This window comes from Anarhichas minor, unplaced genomic scaffold, assembly GCF_050575085.1.
Source record: "Anarhichas minor isolate MPS153535 unplaced genomic scaffold, ASM5057508v1 ptg000024l, whole genome shotgun sequence".
Lineage (NCBI taxonomy): Eukaryota > Metazoa > Chordata > Actinopteri > Perciformes > Anarhichadidae > Anarhichas > Anarhichas minor.
The window spans coordinates 15,879,797-15,893,792 of record NW_027466470.1 but is presented as its reverse complement, the minus strand read 5'-3'; the positions used below and the strand labels follow the sequence as shown (position 1 = coordinate 15,893,792).

The following is a 13,996-nucleotide window of genomic DNA, read 5'->3' as shown; positions in this document are numbered from 1 at the left end:
TGAATTATTTCAGGATGTGCCCGTGGCATGTGAAGATGAGAGAATGGACAGCTCTGTTATGTGGTGTCCGTTTCAGGATGGATCTTTCTCTCTCTCTCTCTCACACACACACACACACACACACACATAGCGCCACAGATGTCAACTTGTACCAGTTTGGGGCGGTTGTGCAGCGCTGACAATGAGACTTCACAATGCAGCAGGACAATGACAATGACAATGAACGCTTTAGTGTCATCAGAGGTCCACTGAGAGGTTTTAGCAGTTGTCGTTCTGAGTGCAACGTGTGTGAAATCTGAAATATGGCTGTGGAAGAGAAGATTTCACACATTTTAATTCATAACTGTGGAGCAATGAGTAGTGTGACTTCTTGGTTCCATATTTGGTTCGGTTTGTTACGATGAAAACACGTCACACTACCGTATTTGCTTGCTTTATTCCCCAAATGTTTTGGGCCATCTTGATTGTTTTGGTTTAATACCTTTACAAAATGCAACAGTATCACTTTCTAAAACAGGCTCCCTTAATAAAGGGGTTATCAAGTTGTAACTAATGTCTTTAGGTTAAACAAATTACCAATTGATCAGTTATAAGCCAATAATAATAAACTAGAAAAGGCTACTTGATGGCTTATTAGAAAATGAGAAATCCATGAGCATTGATACATTTATTACCACCATTTAGTAGATTATTACCACAAAGGATAAACCCCTAGACAATTCCTTTTTACAATGTTCAACCACATTGCTTTTACTAATGCTTGCAACTGATCAGCTGATTAATCATTGATAAGTGATTAGCCCTCATCCTACCAGCTGGTATGCTTGTTCTCATATCTCACAGGTGCTCAGTCAGTTTGTTCCCACTGACTTCACGTCAATGTTTTCTGTTTTAACGAGTGCTTTTAAAAATGTACCAATGTATTGTGGTTCTGGGGGAACCCAGTCAACAGCAGCAATACAATAGAATAGATGGATCAAATGTTTGCCATGGGTCCTATTTTAAAGTATCACACACTATCAGCCATTTTGAAAGAGACAGACATACATTTCCTCATGTGCTCTGTCGATAAATTAACTGTAGTTTTCCTAAAATAATGTTCATCTGTTTATATTTTCTTCAGATAACATTCATTGCACAACTATTCCTGTTTTGAGAAGAAATTAGATGAAATTGGCTATGATGTTTCTTACATTACTGTATTCCTCTTGGGCAGTAGTCCTTGAATGTTGAATGTGTGTGTAGGATGTGTTTTCACAATCCACTAACCTTGCAAAGCATCCTCTCTGCTGAAGTGTTCTTGAGTAAGACACTGAATCTCAACAGTTCCAGAGGTGCTGATTCAGTGCTCTGACCTCCCCGTGGAGGGAGGAAGTAAAACACTGAATGTCTCTGTTACTACATCACAATTTCTTAGTGTTAGACCGGTCGAGACATAAGTTAAACGAGGGCATAAAGTTGTGTGCACATCCACATCCAAGCTTAGCGGGAATCGAAGGCGAGTATCAAAACATCACAGGAATCCAAGAGAAAAGTATCCGCACGCTGCAATTTGACCTTGTTGGTGATGCTTTTCGACCCAACACAACTCAACAACCTGCGTTGGGTTGAAATGTTGCCAGTGAGGGAGCTTTCAGTCCAGTGGGATGGTGCTTTTATCTTCACATACTAAAACATGACAGGTATGTCAAAGAAGGAAAACAGTGCTGGGTGCTTCTGACAGAGAAGCTTGTGTGTGAAAACACAGATCAGGACCGGGTGGTATGCCATCAATCTTATTTATGAACTCAGGGCTCTTATCTGGCGTAATGACTGACAACATTGTGAAGACTCGCCAACATTCCTCCGTGAATGTGAATGGCAGCTAACGTGTTTCGACTGCAGCTCTCTCTCTTGTTCCCACAGTTCATAGGATGGAGGATAGAACGTAAACGGGAGTCAGGGGTCAAATTCCTGTTGTGCTCAATCAACCAGGAATATTTAATTCTCTACACTTTTTGGAACGGTATTCCCCTCCTTCCTCGGGCTCCGTCACATGGGAGCTTCATATTGACAGTGATCACCATGAAAGGAACTGGTTTGTTGCTGTGTAAACCGTGGAAATGATCTCCTCACACTGGCTGTTTGTGTGCACTGACGGGTTTATTGCCCCCTCCTGATGTTTACAGTTTAACAGCACATTCCTACCGAGCATCAGCCTTTGAAGTTTCAACACACTCAGCAAATATGCTGTGAATGATGATATCAAAGTAAGCAAAGTAAGTAAATTAAGGCAAAGTAAGGCAACTGGCATGCAGACTGTCCTCGACTCACATTGGTGTGGTAATTCAGTATGTCAATCCACAAAAGCCCAATCATTTCGCTCTCTTGTCGGAAGGCCCTTTATGTTTTTGGATATTAGTTATATGTGTGTTTTGCCCAGAGGGGCACAGGAGAGTAACTTGTCACCACCTGCTACACACAAGCCTGCAGTTTTGAGTGGCATTCCTGTTTGTTATTAAGGGGCCTTATGTTTGAAACCACAGACATGACCCTGAGCACATGTTTCAGCCACAGTGAAAAGTTAGTGCTGTAAGATGTGATGCCAGGCCAGGGTGTCTACTGATTTTCAAAAGAAAGATTCCAAAAAACATTTTACCGAAGAGTTTAAAATATGGCCATGTGATTGCTCATACGTGCAGACTAATTATACATTTGGGGATTCTTAACAAGTTGTTCATCTGTTGAAAATCATCTGTATGGAACATTTAAGAAACTTGTATTACTAGACATGTACATGATGCACAATGCGTCAATAACTGGACTATGTTTTGACCTCCTGACAAATGCCCCTAGAGACATTAAATAGTTATAAGAATTCAATGACTCTTAGTGGATTATTCACATTTACAGATCCTCTGAGACACTAAACATGAGGCAAGCACCGAATGCTGCACCTCCTGAAAAACATGTGTTCTTCATTCTTTGGCTTGGGGGGGGGGGGGGGGGGGGATTAGATCTGTTAACTGCTTTACAAAGTTACTCACACGTGCACGCACACACACACACACACACACACACACACACACACACACACATGCACACACACACATATTCTAATATATTCTAATATATTATTGTTCTTCAGTATCTTGTTTAATTTCATAGGTAGTAAGGTCTCTCTTGCCAATGAAATCTTGATCTTATTGGGACGTCCCTGATTAAATAAAGGTTATAGTGGGAAAGTCTTTAATATACATACATATGCATTCCAAATTCCATAGTCTGGAAAATACGGTAATATAAAGGGTATTATCAACAAAAGTACACAGAAAAAGAAATCCTACCAGTTACCCATATGAAAATTCAGAAGTGATGTAAAATATCGCAATAGTCAGAAACTGGCAACCCTTTTGAAGTAGAACAGCACCACCTACTGGAGCAGCCCCGGGCCTGCAGAACGCGTCTGCACTTTGAAACTTTCATGGGACTATTACAACAAAGGCCCCACTCGGGTCTTTTTTCTTTAACGGTGAAGGGCTGTCTGTCATGCTATAGTTGTAGTTAGTGTCAATGACTTTACACTTTATTTTTTTCTGTAACAAGTCAACCGTCACCTTTGGTCTGCAGGTTTTTTTTAGTTTTGTTAGTAATAGAAAACATCTCGACTCCCATAGTAGACTGAAGCTACACTAACCGGTGTACGCCTGACAACAAACCGCGCGTACCTCTCCATAACACCCCGCCCACCCAGTCGCCATCACTACCGTCGCAACAACGGCTAGCTAATGTAGCTTAGCGCTGTCGTTGGGGTCGGAAGTGAAGTCTGTCCGTCTCTTTATGAACATTTAAAACGCGGACCGGACCGCACCACGGTAAGAGCTGCAGGGACAGCACGTGTCTCCAGGATGTGCTCCGTCGTCGGATGTGACTCGGGGCGTCGCGGCGCGCAGCGGTTCAAGTTACCGGAGGACCCGGAGAGGAGGCTGGAGTGGGTTCAGTTTCTCGCCACAGTCAACACGCAGCGATTTAAAGAATCGTCCTGGACAGACATCACGATTTGTAGCGAACACTTTGAAGATGACTGTTTTGACAGCCGGACACGGAACCATCCGGGTGTGACCGGTAAGGTCCAGCTGACGTTGAGACCCGGTGCTGTCCCATCGCTGTGTCTCCGGTCAGAAGAGACAACATGTGTGGTGAGTCTACTTTGACAGCTGTAAACATTGTCTCTATCTCACTTAAACATCAGAACCATCATCACCTAATGTTTGACATATATATGTAGTTTATAGTATATATACATCTGATCTGGGGTTGTTTCTATACATGAAGCCTAAACTAAGTGAATTTTATTGGCAAGTACTGTTACAGTCAAAGAATTGTTCTATTGTACCACAGATAGACAAGTAGGTGTTTACTTGTTTATCAAATAAAGTTAAGACGCACTAACAAAGCAGAATTACAATTTTATTGTCAAGTAACATCATTTTTTTCTGTCTTTAATTTCAAAAACGTAAATAAGAGAGATGCACAGGTTAGGCATTTATACTGTACGCGTTTTCATTTGTTGCTTCGTGTGTTTATTGCATGTCTGACTTATTCCCTCGTGGGCTCACATTTGAGACTCAATATAAGAGTCATAAGAGGCAACACGGTTAACACCTGTTACACTCTAAATATGAAGGAGGTGCAGATCCACATGTGTTTTTCTTTCAAAAGCAAACTGACTGTTAGTGCTGATCCACGTCTTGTGTTCTTGCGTGTCATTGATTTTAGCTACCACACAGCGGTGCTATGCAGGGCTCAATAATAAGGCTAGCCCGTTAAGTGCCAAAGTTAAGTGGCATGCCGGGCTGGTAAATCTAGCAGCTCACATGCCTGATCGGGCAAGTGGTTGGAAAAAAAGAAGAATTAAACACATTGTTTTGTTTTTTCCAAAGCTGGGAATGGAAGTGAAGTAAATCAAAACACATGGTACTTTGACATGGACCACACGTAGTTTTTAATGTACTTGTTTGTTGCTTTTGGTTACAACTACAAGCTTTTACTTTTGTTACTCTGTGTAGGAGCCTGAGGAAACCACAGAAGTTGCTTGTCTGCGTGATCAACTTAAAACATGTGATGGCCCTACTGCCTTTTCTGAAGAGTCAATGGGTAAAAGTGTTTGATTATAAAAAAAATGTGTTTTTGAAAATGAAGCGCAGTTGAAGGATTTTTCTCACACTTTAAACTTCATTTGCAGCCGTCCAAGGAAGCCCGACTGAGGTCGTCTCGTGTTCAACTGATACTTCAAACGCTTTTGTATCTGGCCAGATGCAACCAAAACATATGGATTTTGATTTGATCGGACAAAAGTAAGTTTTCTTAACTTTCTGCTTGCTTTGGCTACTTTTCACATCAGGTTGCGGTTTTAATATTTGTCATCTACATTGATGTTTCAGAGCTGCACTCCTGCAGGTGAAAGGGAAGTACGTCGTGAATGAAAAGCGTCTCCTCCAGTTGTTCAGCCACAAGTGCCCGTCCTGTGGCTCTCAGGTGAAGATGGAGAAGGTCACCTTTGGCTTGCTCATGATCTTGAACCAGCAGTGTCTTCAGTGTGACTACAGAAACCAGTGGAAAAGCCAAGTCGATGCCAGCGTCCCAACAGCTGAGGATCAACACCTGACAGAAGTAGAAGAAGTAACTCCAGAGAGCCAACAGGTAGGACTCTAATAGTCAGACTTACGACAACTTATTTAGACAGTATCCAGAAAGTATCGATAAGAAAACCACACACACACACACACACACACAACACTATTCAGTATTGTCTAAGCCTTATGTTGAGGGTTTTATAAACTGTTTGGTTAGAATCATAATACATTCTCTGCTTGCACTGTCTTCTTGTTTCAGTTGTAATACTCAAGACAGTCTACTCGTATAGGCTTACGTTTCTACTCATCCGCTCCTTGTCATTGTGTCACAGGCTGTGCCAGCTGGGGCCACAGGGGCCCATGAGATTGTTGCAGTTATTGATGAGCAGAGCGAGCCAATCGATGAATCGAGTGATCAGGGGGACTTGGATTCAGACGACGATTGGAAGCAAGCGAACGGCTCTTCTCGTGCTAGAGTGCTGATAAAGAAAATTGAGGAGGAAACCGAAGAGGAAGACGACGAAGAAGAAGACGACGAAGAAGAAGAAGAGGATGAGGAAGAAGAAGAAGAAGAAGATGGTGATTATCCCCCACTTCCTGTCAAACACAGTCGGCTCTGCACCGAGTGCGGGGTGCTTTACAATAAACAGAGGCCTCATACATGCGAGCACAAGATTAAACCTTTTTCCTGCAACATTTGCGGTAAGAGATGCGTCAGCGAGAAAGCCCTGATTACTCACAGCAGAATCCACGACGAGAACTACGAGTACCAGTGCAAATACTGTCACGCTACGTTCAAAACAAAGGTGGACAAGATCACCCACGAGCAGATCCACGTGATTCAAGGAAAACCCTATAAATGCCCCGACTGTCCAGAGACTTTCGCCACAAATAAGGAGCGCAGAATCCACCTGGAGGATCACAGAGGCCCCCAACAGTTAAAATGTCCCATCTGCGGGATTGACTTCCTCTGGCCCCTTTCTCTCCAGAGACACTTGGCCGTGCACACGGGAGACAGGCCGTTCAAGTGTTCAGAGTGCCAACGCGGCTTCAAGCAGGCAGGCCACCTGAAATCCCACATGCGCCTGCACACGGGGGAGAGACCGTATAAGTGTCCGCATTGTGACAAATGCTTCAATCACAACGTGAGCCTGAAGAGTCACGTCCAGCGTTACCACTCGCCGGGCTCTGAACGTGAGCGGATGAAAGAGAAGAGAAACAAAAGGGCAAGTGACACAAGTGATGCTCAGGATAATGGGAACAAAAGAGGTGCAGATTCAGGGCTGGACAATGTGGAGGACGAGCAGGATACAGAGGAGGAGGAGGAGGAGGCGCAGAGGGAGATGATATATAGACCTAAAAAGAAAAGCACAGGTAGGCCCATTGGAAGGCCTAAGCGTCATGAACCAGGCTACTCGGAGGAAGGCCAGTCTTCAAACGCCAAGTCTGGAAAACCGAAAGCGCGGAAGTCAAAGAGAACACAATGCAGAGATGAAGAAAGCGAGGCCAAGCCAAGCGACAGCGGCACGTGTGATTCGGCGGAAGAGGAAGAGGCGAGCAGCAAGGAGGCGATCAAGAACACAGCGAGATCAAGGGGAAGACCAAACAATTCTGATAGTGACTGTGATTTTGACCCGGAAGAAAGAAAGAAAAAGAGGTACAGCAGCGGTAAAAGCTCGGGGAAGCGTCGGGGAAGACCACGGAGAAATCTTAAAGGCGACTCTTAGAATGAACTGAGCTGAAGGAATGAGTTTGGTTTTCAACGACTGAAAAGAAAGGAGCCACATAAAGTGGATATTAGACTGATTTCATGAGACGGGCAAAGCACTTACACCTAGGCCAGAGTGTAGGTGACATTTCATCGCCTTCTGCTGATAAAGGAGGCAGATTGCAAACAACTGAAACTGCTCCCATGTGGCAAGTGTGTAGTAGAACTACGGTGGCAGACACACAAAAAAAAAAGTGAAACCGCTAATGGTGCTTTCTAAAGCCAGTGTCTGGTTTGTCCATCTGGGCCACCGTAGAAGCATGGCGGCCGGATCCCAGAAGAGGACATGCTCTGTATGTAGATACAAACAGATCATTCTAAGATAAAAACACAACGATTCTTATTTTCAGGTGATTTTGCACTTAAGAAAACATACTTATTAATATTGTATTCTGTTCATGAAAATAGATCCCCCTAAATTCTACACACTGCACCTTTTTTAAGAGAAGCTCTCGCTTTGATTTGAAAATACTATTGAACCCTGTTACCTGATCAAATGGTCAAAGTGGATACAAGTATATTAAACAGGGCTGATGTTAAGTGCCTGCATTCTTTTCTGTTGTAAGTTTCTAATACTTAAAATACTGCAATATGTAATGATGATTGATCTTTGAACTGCTGGAAAGTCAGTCTCACGTGCTCCTGAGAAGAGTTAGATTTACTTCAGTGTACATCTAACAGGGTTAGGGTATGTGTGAAACCATTGACCCTCAGAAGGGTTGGGTGTAGATTTGAACATGATTGAAGGTTCTTCAAAAGAACCTTTTCGATGACATCCTCACTTCAGTGCAGTGAATAATGTTTGATACGTCTATATCATAACGTTATATATATTATATTTATTTTTGACAGATGAGCCATGTGTTACTTTGCGATACGTCGTTGATAAAACATTAATAAACAATACATGAAACAATCCACTTGTTGTTATTTTACATTTATTCAGGTCAAATCGGGGCGTAGTAATGTGGGCGCACGTTCTACTGAACACATGCGTGCTCTCGCGGCCATGGGGAACACTTCCTGTATCAGAGCTACCTCAGCGCGACGGGCCGGGATACGCCTGATACCAAACTACGCGAACCCTGCCATCAAACCCCGCCCGCCAGCAGATGGCTAGCTGTTAGCTCCTGGCCGTTTGGCACGTTGAGTCGGGAGTCCACACCGAGCTCTGTCTTCCAGTCCCCGTGAACATTAAGCCGGTCGGCCGCGTTTAAAGCTGGAGGACAGAACAGGATGTGCTCCGTGCTCGGATGTGACTCGGAGCGCCACGGTGCGCAACGTTTCAAGTTACCGGAAGACCCGGAGAGGAGACTCGAGTGGGTTCAGTTCCTTCTTGAAGTCAACGGGCAACGACTCAAAGAATCGTCCTGGACTGATATCACCGTTTGCAGACACCATTTCAAAGTTGATAGTTTTATAAGCCGGACTGGCACTGGCACGGTGCAGCTGACGTCCAGCGCTGTCCCGTCACTGTGCGTCAAGTCAGAGCCAGACGAACCTGAGCCGTGCCAGGTGAGGCTAGAATATGTGATGCTTCTGCTTCGACATCATAAACAAGTACAAAGAAATACACAAGTTACACCTTCTTATTTACACAGCACATCAATCAAAAGCCACTGACTAATGTTGACATTATATTATTTCTGGTTTGTTTTGATAAACACATCTGGCTGAGAGGGCGGAGTCAACTCTCACTATGTGTAGCGCACTGTTTTTATTCACAAAGTGGTTTTAATTGCTTATTAAATGAATACATGATTAAAATGAACCATTAGAAAGTAGGCCAGAGCCACAGAACAAATATAGCACCAAATATCAAATGCAGTTGGTAAATGTTGTTACTACAACACACGGACGGTCTTTGCTACAACTACACGCGTTTGCCTCTGTTACCTTGTGTAGGAGCCTGAGGAAACCACAGAGGTTTCTTCTCATTTCGAAGAAGTGAAGAGATGTGATAGTCCATCCTCCTGTTCTGGTGAATCAGGGCCGCCTTCAACAAGTGAGGAACTTGACATGTTTATGTGTTAATAAAAATAGATAATAATATTCGTTCCAATGTAGTGTTTTCATGTGAATAATAAATGTTCAATTGAATTTGCAGCTGCCAAAGAAAGCCCAGCGCCAAGTGATGTTCCAGACGCTTTCATGTCTGATTATGGTCAGATGCTACAAAACATTGTGAACCTCGATATGATCAGGGAGAAGTAAGATAATCTTTTAACGAGTGTACTTTGATTGCACCAGGTTTAGCTTTTCAAAAGCTGCATCTCACTATCTTAATGAAACTCGTGTTTCAGAGCTGCACTCCTGCAGGTGAAAGGGAAGTACGTCGTGAATGAAAAGCGTCTCCTCCAGTTGTTCAGCCACAAGTGCCCGTCCTGTGGCTCTCAGGTGAAGATGGAGAAGGTCACCTGTGGGTTGCTCATGATCTTGAACCAGCAGTGTCTTCAGTGTGACTACAGAAACCAGTGGAAGAGCCAAGTCGATGCCAGCGTCCCAACAGCTGAGGATCAGCACCTGACAGAAGTAGAAGAAGTAACTCCAGAGAGCCAACAGGTAGGACTCTAATAGTCAGACGTGCTACAATCCAAACACACTGTGTCTGTTTGTGCATCCAAGGAAGGTTTTACACTAAAAACATTCACCATATACACTGACCAATATGTGACAATTTCATGATTATATATTTTGGATATGTTGGATAACTTCAAAAGTCATTTAACGAGCAGTGAAAACATGCAGCGATTTCTCAGCTTCCCGCTTCTCAAATGGGAGGTTTTGCTGCTTCTCCTTCTCAAATGTCATTGCAAACTGAATATCTTTGGGTTTTGGACAAAACAAGACATTTTTATACATCACCTTGGACTCTGGGCAGTGGTGATTGGCATTTTACACTAATTGGACCAAATGAATTGATGAGTCACCCCTGCATTAGTTTGGCAGTATTAATCATCGTGTACGGACTTTGAAGATGTGGCATTTTACTCAATCCCATTTGTGTCATTAAATCTTTCACAGATGTTGTCAGCAGACGACAGCTGCAGCGGTATCACCGACATGTCTGAGATGGCCCCCGTTATTAGTGAGGAGAGTGATCCCATGGACGAAACGGAGGAATCAGACGAGGATTGGCGTCCAGAGGAGGAGCTCTCGCTGGTGAGCGAGATTCATGATGAATCTGAGGAGGAAAATGAAGAGGAGGAAGAAGATGATGATGATCCTCTACCTCCTGTCAAACGCAGCCAGCTCTGCACAGAGTGTGGGGTGCTTTTCAATAAACAGAGGCCTCACACATGCGAGCACAAGATTAAACCCTATTCTTGCAACAATTGCGGTAAGAGATGTGTCAGCGAGAAAGCCCTTAGATCTCACAGCAGAGTCCACGACGAAAACTACGAGTACCAGTGCAAATACTGTCACGTTACGTTCAAAACAAAGGTGGACAAAATCACCCACGAGCAGAGCCACCTAACTCAAGGAAAACCCTATGAATGTCCCGACTGTCCAGAGACTTTCGCCACAAATAAGGAGCGCAGAATCCACCTGGAGGATCACAGAGGCCCCCAACAGTTAAAATGTCCCATCTGCGGGATTGACTTTACTCAACGAGGTTATCTCCAGAGACACTTGGCCGTGCACACAGGAGAGAAGCTGTTCAAGTGTTCAGAGTGCCAACGCGGCTTCAAGCAGGCAGGCCACCTGAAATCCCACATGCGCCTGCACACGGGGGAGAGACCGTATAAGTGTCCGCATTGTGACAAAAGCTTCAATCACAACGTGAGCCTTAAGAATCACGTCCAGCGTCACCCGCCGGGCTCTGGAGGAGAGCGGAAGAAGGGTAAAAGAAACAAAACTGTGAGTGACGCGCAGGAGAACAACAGAGGCACAGGTGGTGGGCTTAAAGAAGAGGAGGTGCAGGAAGAGAGAAAAGCTATGCCAAAACGTAAGAGGAGGAGCACAGGTAGGCCCATAGGAAGGCCGAAGGGAAGTTCAGAAGGCAGCTTGGGGGAAAAGCGAGGCCGGCGTTCAAACAGTAAGACTGCCGGAGCTCGAGAGCACAAGTCAAAGAGAGCACGCTGCAGCGACGGAGCAACGGAGGGCGAGCCGACCCGAAGGGGCGTGTCCTCTGACCCGACAGAGCAGGAAGAGGAGAATAGTGAGGAAGTCTCATCCAGCACAAGCAGATCAAGAAGAAAGGGAAAAACATTCTGATGGTGACCCGGGTTTTGACCCAGAAAAAATAAATAGAGAGAGCAGCCAGAACCGTGGTAACAGCTCAGGGACGACCAGGAAAGAATCAAGTCGAAGACACTGAACATTAAAAAAGTAAAGTTGAGTTGGGCACTTATTAAGATAAATACCATTTATAGTGTCCTGCAGAAGTGGTATGTTTTCTATGATATATTTTAACAATAAGTATTATGAGGAACTAAACATGAACTCTTAGGATCGGTTCTTTTAAGACGTCATTGTTTTTCACTTTTTTAAGAGGTAGTGCCACTTTGATTTCAAGATACTTCTGAGTCCTGTTCAAAATGTGTAAATAGATTAAAGTGGGATAATGTTAGGTTCCTGTTGTAAATGTTTCATAATACTGTTGTGTACTGAATACGAAGCCAATGTAAAGAAAACTAAAATCATCTGCATGGTTAAATACCACGAGGGTCAAATGTGGAAACGTGTTTGTAATTGGTGTGAACTGACCCTTTAATTGAACTTGTGGCGATCATTTTTCTTAGTTCAACAGCGCCATCTGCTGGTGTCGTCCCGGTTCTGCATATCAGTAGCTCACACTGGAGAGGACGCTACGGAAACGCAGATATAGCGCAAAGCGAAAGGCCAAGCGCACAAAGCTCGTTCCAAAACCAGAGTGACGCGCACTGAAGATGAAGATGAGGATGAGGAGCGACGAGGAGTTGTCCTGTCCTCTGATGGACAGATGTGTGATAATTAGTTTAAGATAAATATGGAAGGAGGGGCCGACTTTGAATGTTGTGTTTACAAGTTGCTCACATGGGGGTGAACTTCCGATACATTATAGGAAAGTTGAGGGAAAGTTAGTTTTAGTTTACAACGACCGAGTATCTGTTTTGCACCTATTTGATGTGAAAACGTGTAAAACACTTTAGGTAAAGCCTCAATGCTGTCCTAAACCGACCTGCAAATATATGATACCTTTACTCTCTTTATGACAGTGCAAAAACAGATATGGACCACATTGGACCAGGGCCAGATTAAAAACCACTAACATTATCCTGATCAAATCTGGATTATTTGATCCCACAGAGACTAAAGACACATCTCACAGACGGAGCGGTGCCTTAAATAATCTGGTTTATTTGGGATTATCTTGTCCAATGTTGCACAGTTTAAGTATGGTGTCTTTTGAAAGAGCCAATGTGGTCTAGATGTGGTAAAAGCAGTGAAATCTCCTTCTCCATTTTTACAAATGAAATAAACTGTCTGAGAAGTTCGAGGGAGGGCAGAGACTTTGTAGTGGGTTGGTGGTTTTGCCCGTCCTGGCTCTCTGTCCTTCTCTCCAGCCCCTGCTCACTCCCCAGACCTGCCAGTCCTGGTCACATGACATCCCCTCCCACCTACACACCTGTTCCCACTTTCCTCATCAGACCTGTAGTTTCTAGAAAACACACCTAAAAGATTTTACTCTACTATATTTTTGGAGTTTTACGATAAGTAATTGTTCTTTGTATATCAGAAACATTTCACCAACAAAGACCACACTTCTTATGATTGCAAATTAGTTTGAAATAACATGACATACATCACAAAAAAACATAATAAATAGGAGAACTGAAGCCACCGGGAGGTAATTGACACACTTATACAGGGAGACACAGGTTGTTAAATCAGGAGAACCTTAATTTACAGTCAACAAATACATTTATTAAATTGTGTAAAGTAAGAATTTTGGAGAGTCGACACTGGTGGAGTTTTTGAAGACAGAACCGGCAGACTTAGGTAAAGTTAGAAAGATATTGACAGATTCGGACTTCCCGGTTCAATAAATCGTTAACGAAACGTTGCTAAAATGCAAACGATACCTCCCTGTAACCGTAGTGAGGTAGACAACAAGCTACAACCTTAATTTAATTAAAACGGGCCGCCTTACGGGTTCCTCCGAGCTGGACAATCGGCATTGGTCTCAATGAGCGGCCGGCTGCGAGACGAGTGCGCAGGGACCGTCTACAAAGTGCAATGCGGAAAATACCTACTACAACAATATTCAATAGCTTCACTGTCATGCAATGTAATGTAACCAAAATCACTTCACACATCAATGGGCTCCTCCTTGTTGTACTACAAGTGTTATTTTGAAAAAATATGATTTAGATTAATTTTAGTGAATATTTATTGAAAATAATAATCAATAGCTTTACTGTTGATAAGTGTAGCATGCCCAAAATCACTTAATACATCAATGGGCTCCTCTTTGTTGTACTACAACTGCTATTTTGAAAAAATATGACTTTGATTCATTTTAGTGCATTTTTATTGGAAATAATATTCAATAACTTTACTGTTATAGTGTAGTGTGACCAAAATCACTTTTGACAGGTGCTGTCAAATTCTCTTTCTGGTGACGATT

The 13,996-nt window shown here is 43.4% G+C and overlaps 1 protein-coding gene and 1 pseudogene across 2 annotated transcripts; both read left to right on the top strand.

Annotated features, from left to right (window-relative positions):
- The first annotated feature begins 3,727 nt into the window (after nucleotides 1–3,727).
- Nucleotides 3,728–8,299, top strand: LOC142956389 (uncharacterized). 2 transcript variants are annotated; one of them, XM_076097951.1, is made up of 5 exons: nucleotides 3,728–4,178; nucleotides 5,049–5,136; nucleotides 5,225–5,336; nucleotides 5,424–5,682; nucleotides 5,948–8,299. In XM_076097951.1, the coding sequence occupies exons 1-5, from the start codon at nucleotides 3,888–3,890 to the stop codon at nucleotides 7,340–7,342; spliced, it is 2,145 nt and encodes a 714-aa protein (XP_075954066.1). In that variant the 5' UTR covers nucleotides 3,728–3,887; the 3' UTR covers nucleotides 7,343–8,299. The 2 variants fall into 2 exon arrangements, with proteins under 2 accessions (XP_075954066.1, XP_075954067.1); XM_076097952.1 differs by lacking the exon at nucleotides 5,049–5,136 and having other exon boundaries at nucleotides 4,037–4,178.
- Nucleotides 8,300–8,459: 160 nt separating this feature from the next.
- On the top strand, nucleotides 8,460–12,059 carry LOC142956390 (uncharacterized; annotated as a pseudogene).
- Nucleotides 12,060–13,996: the final 1,937 nt, after the last annotated feature.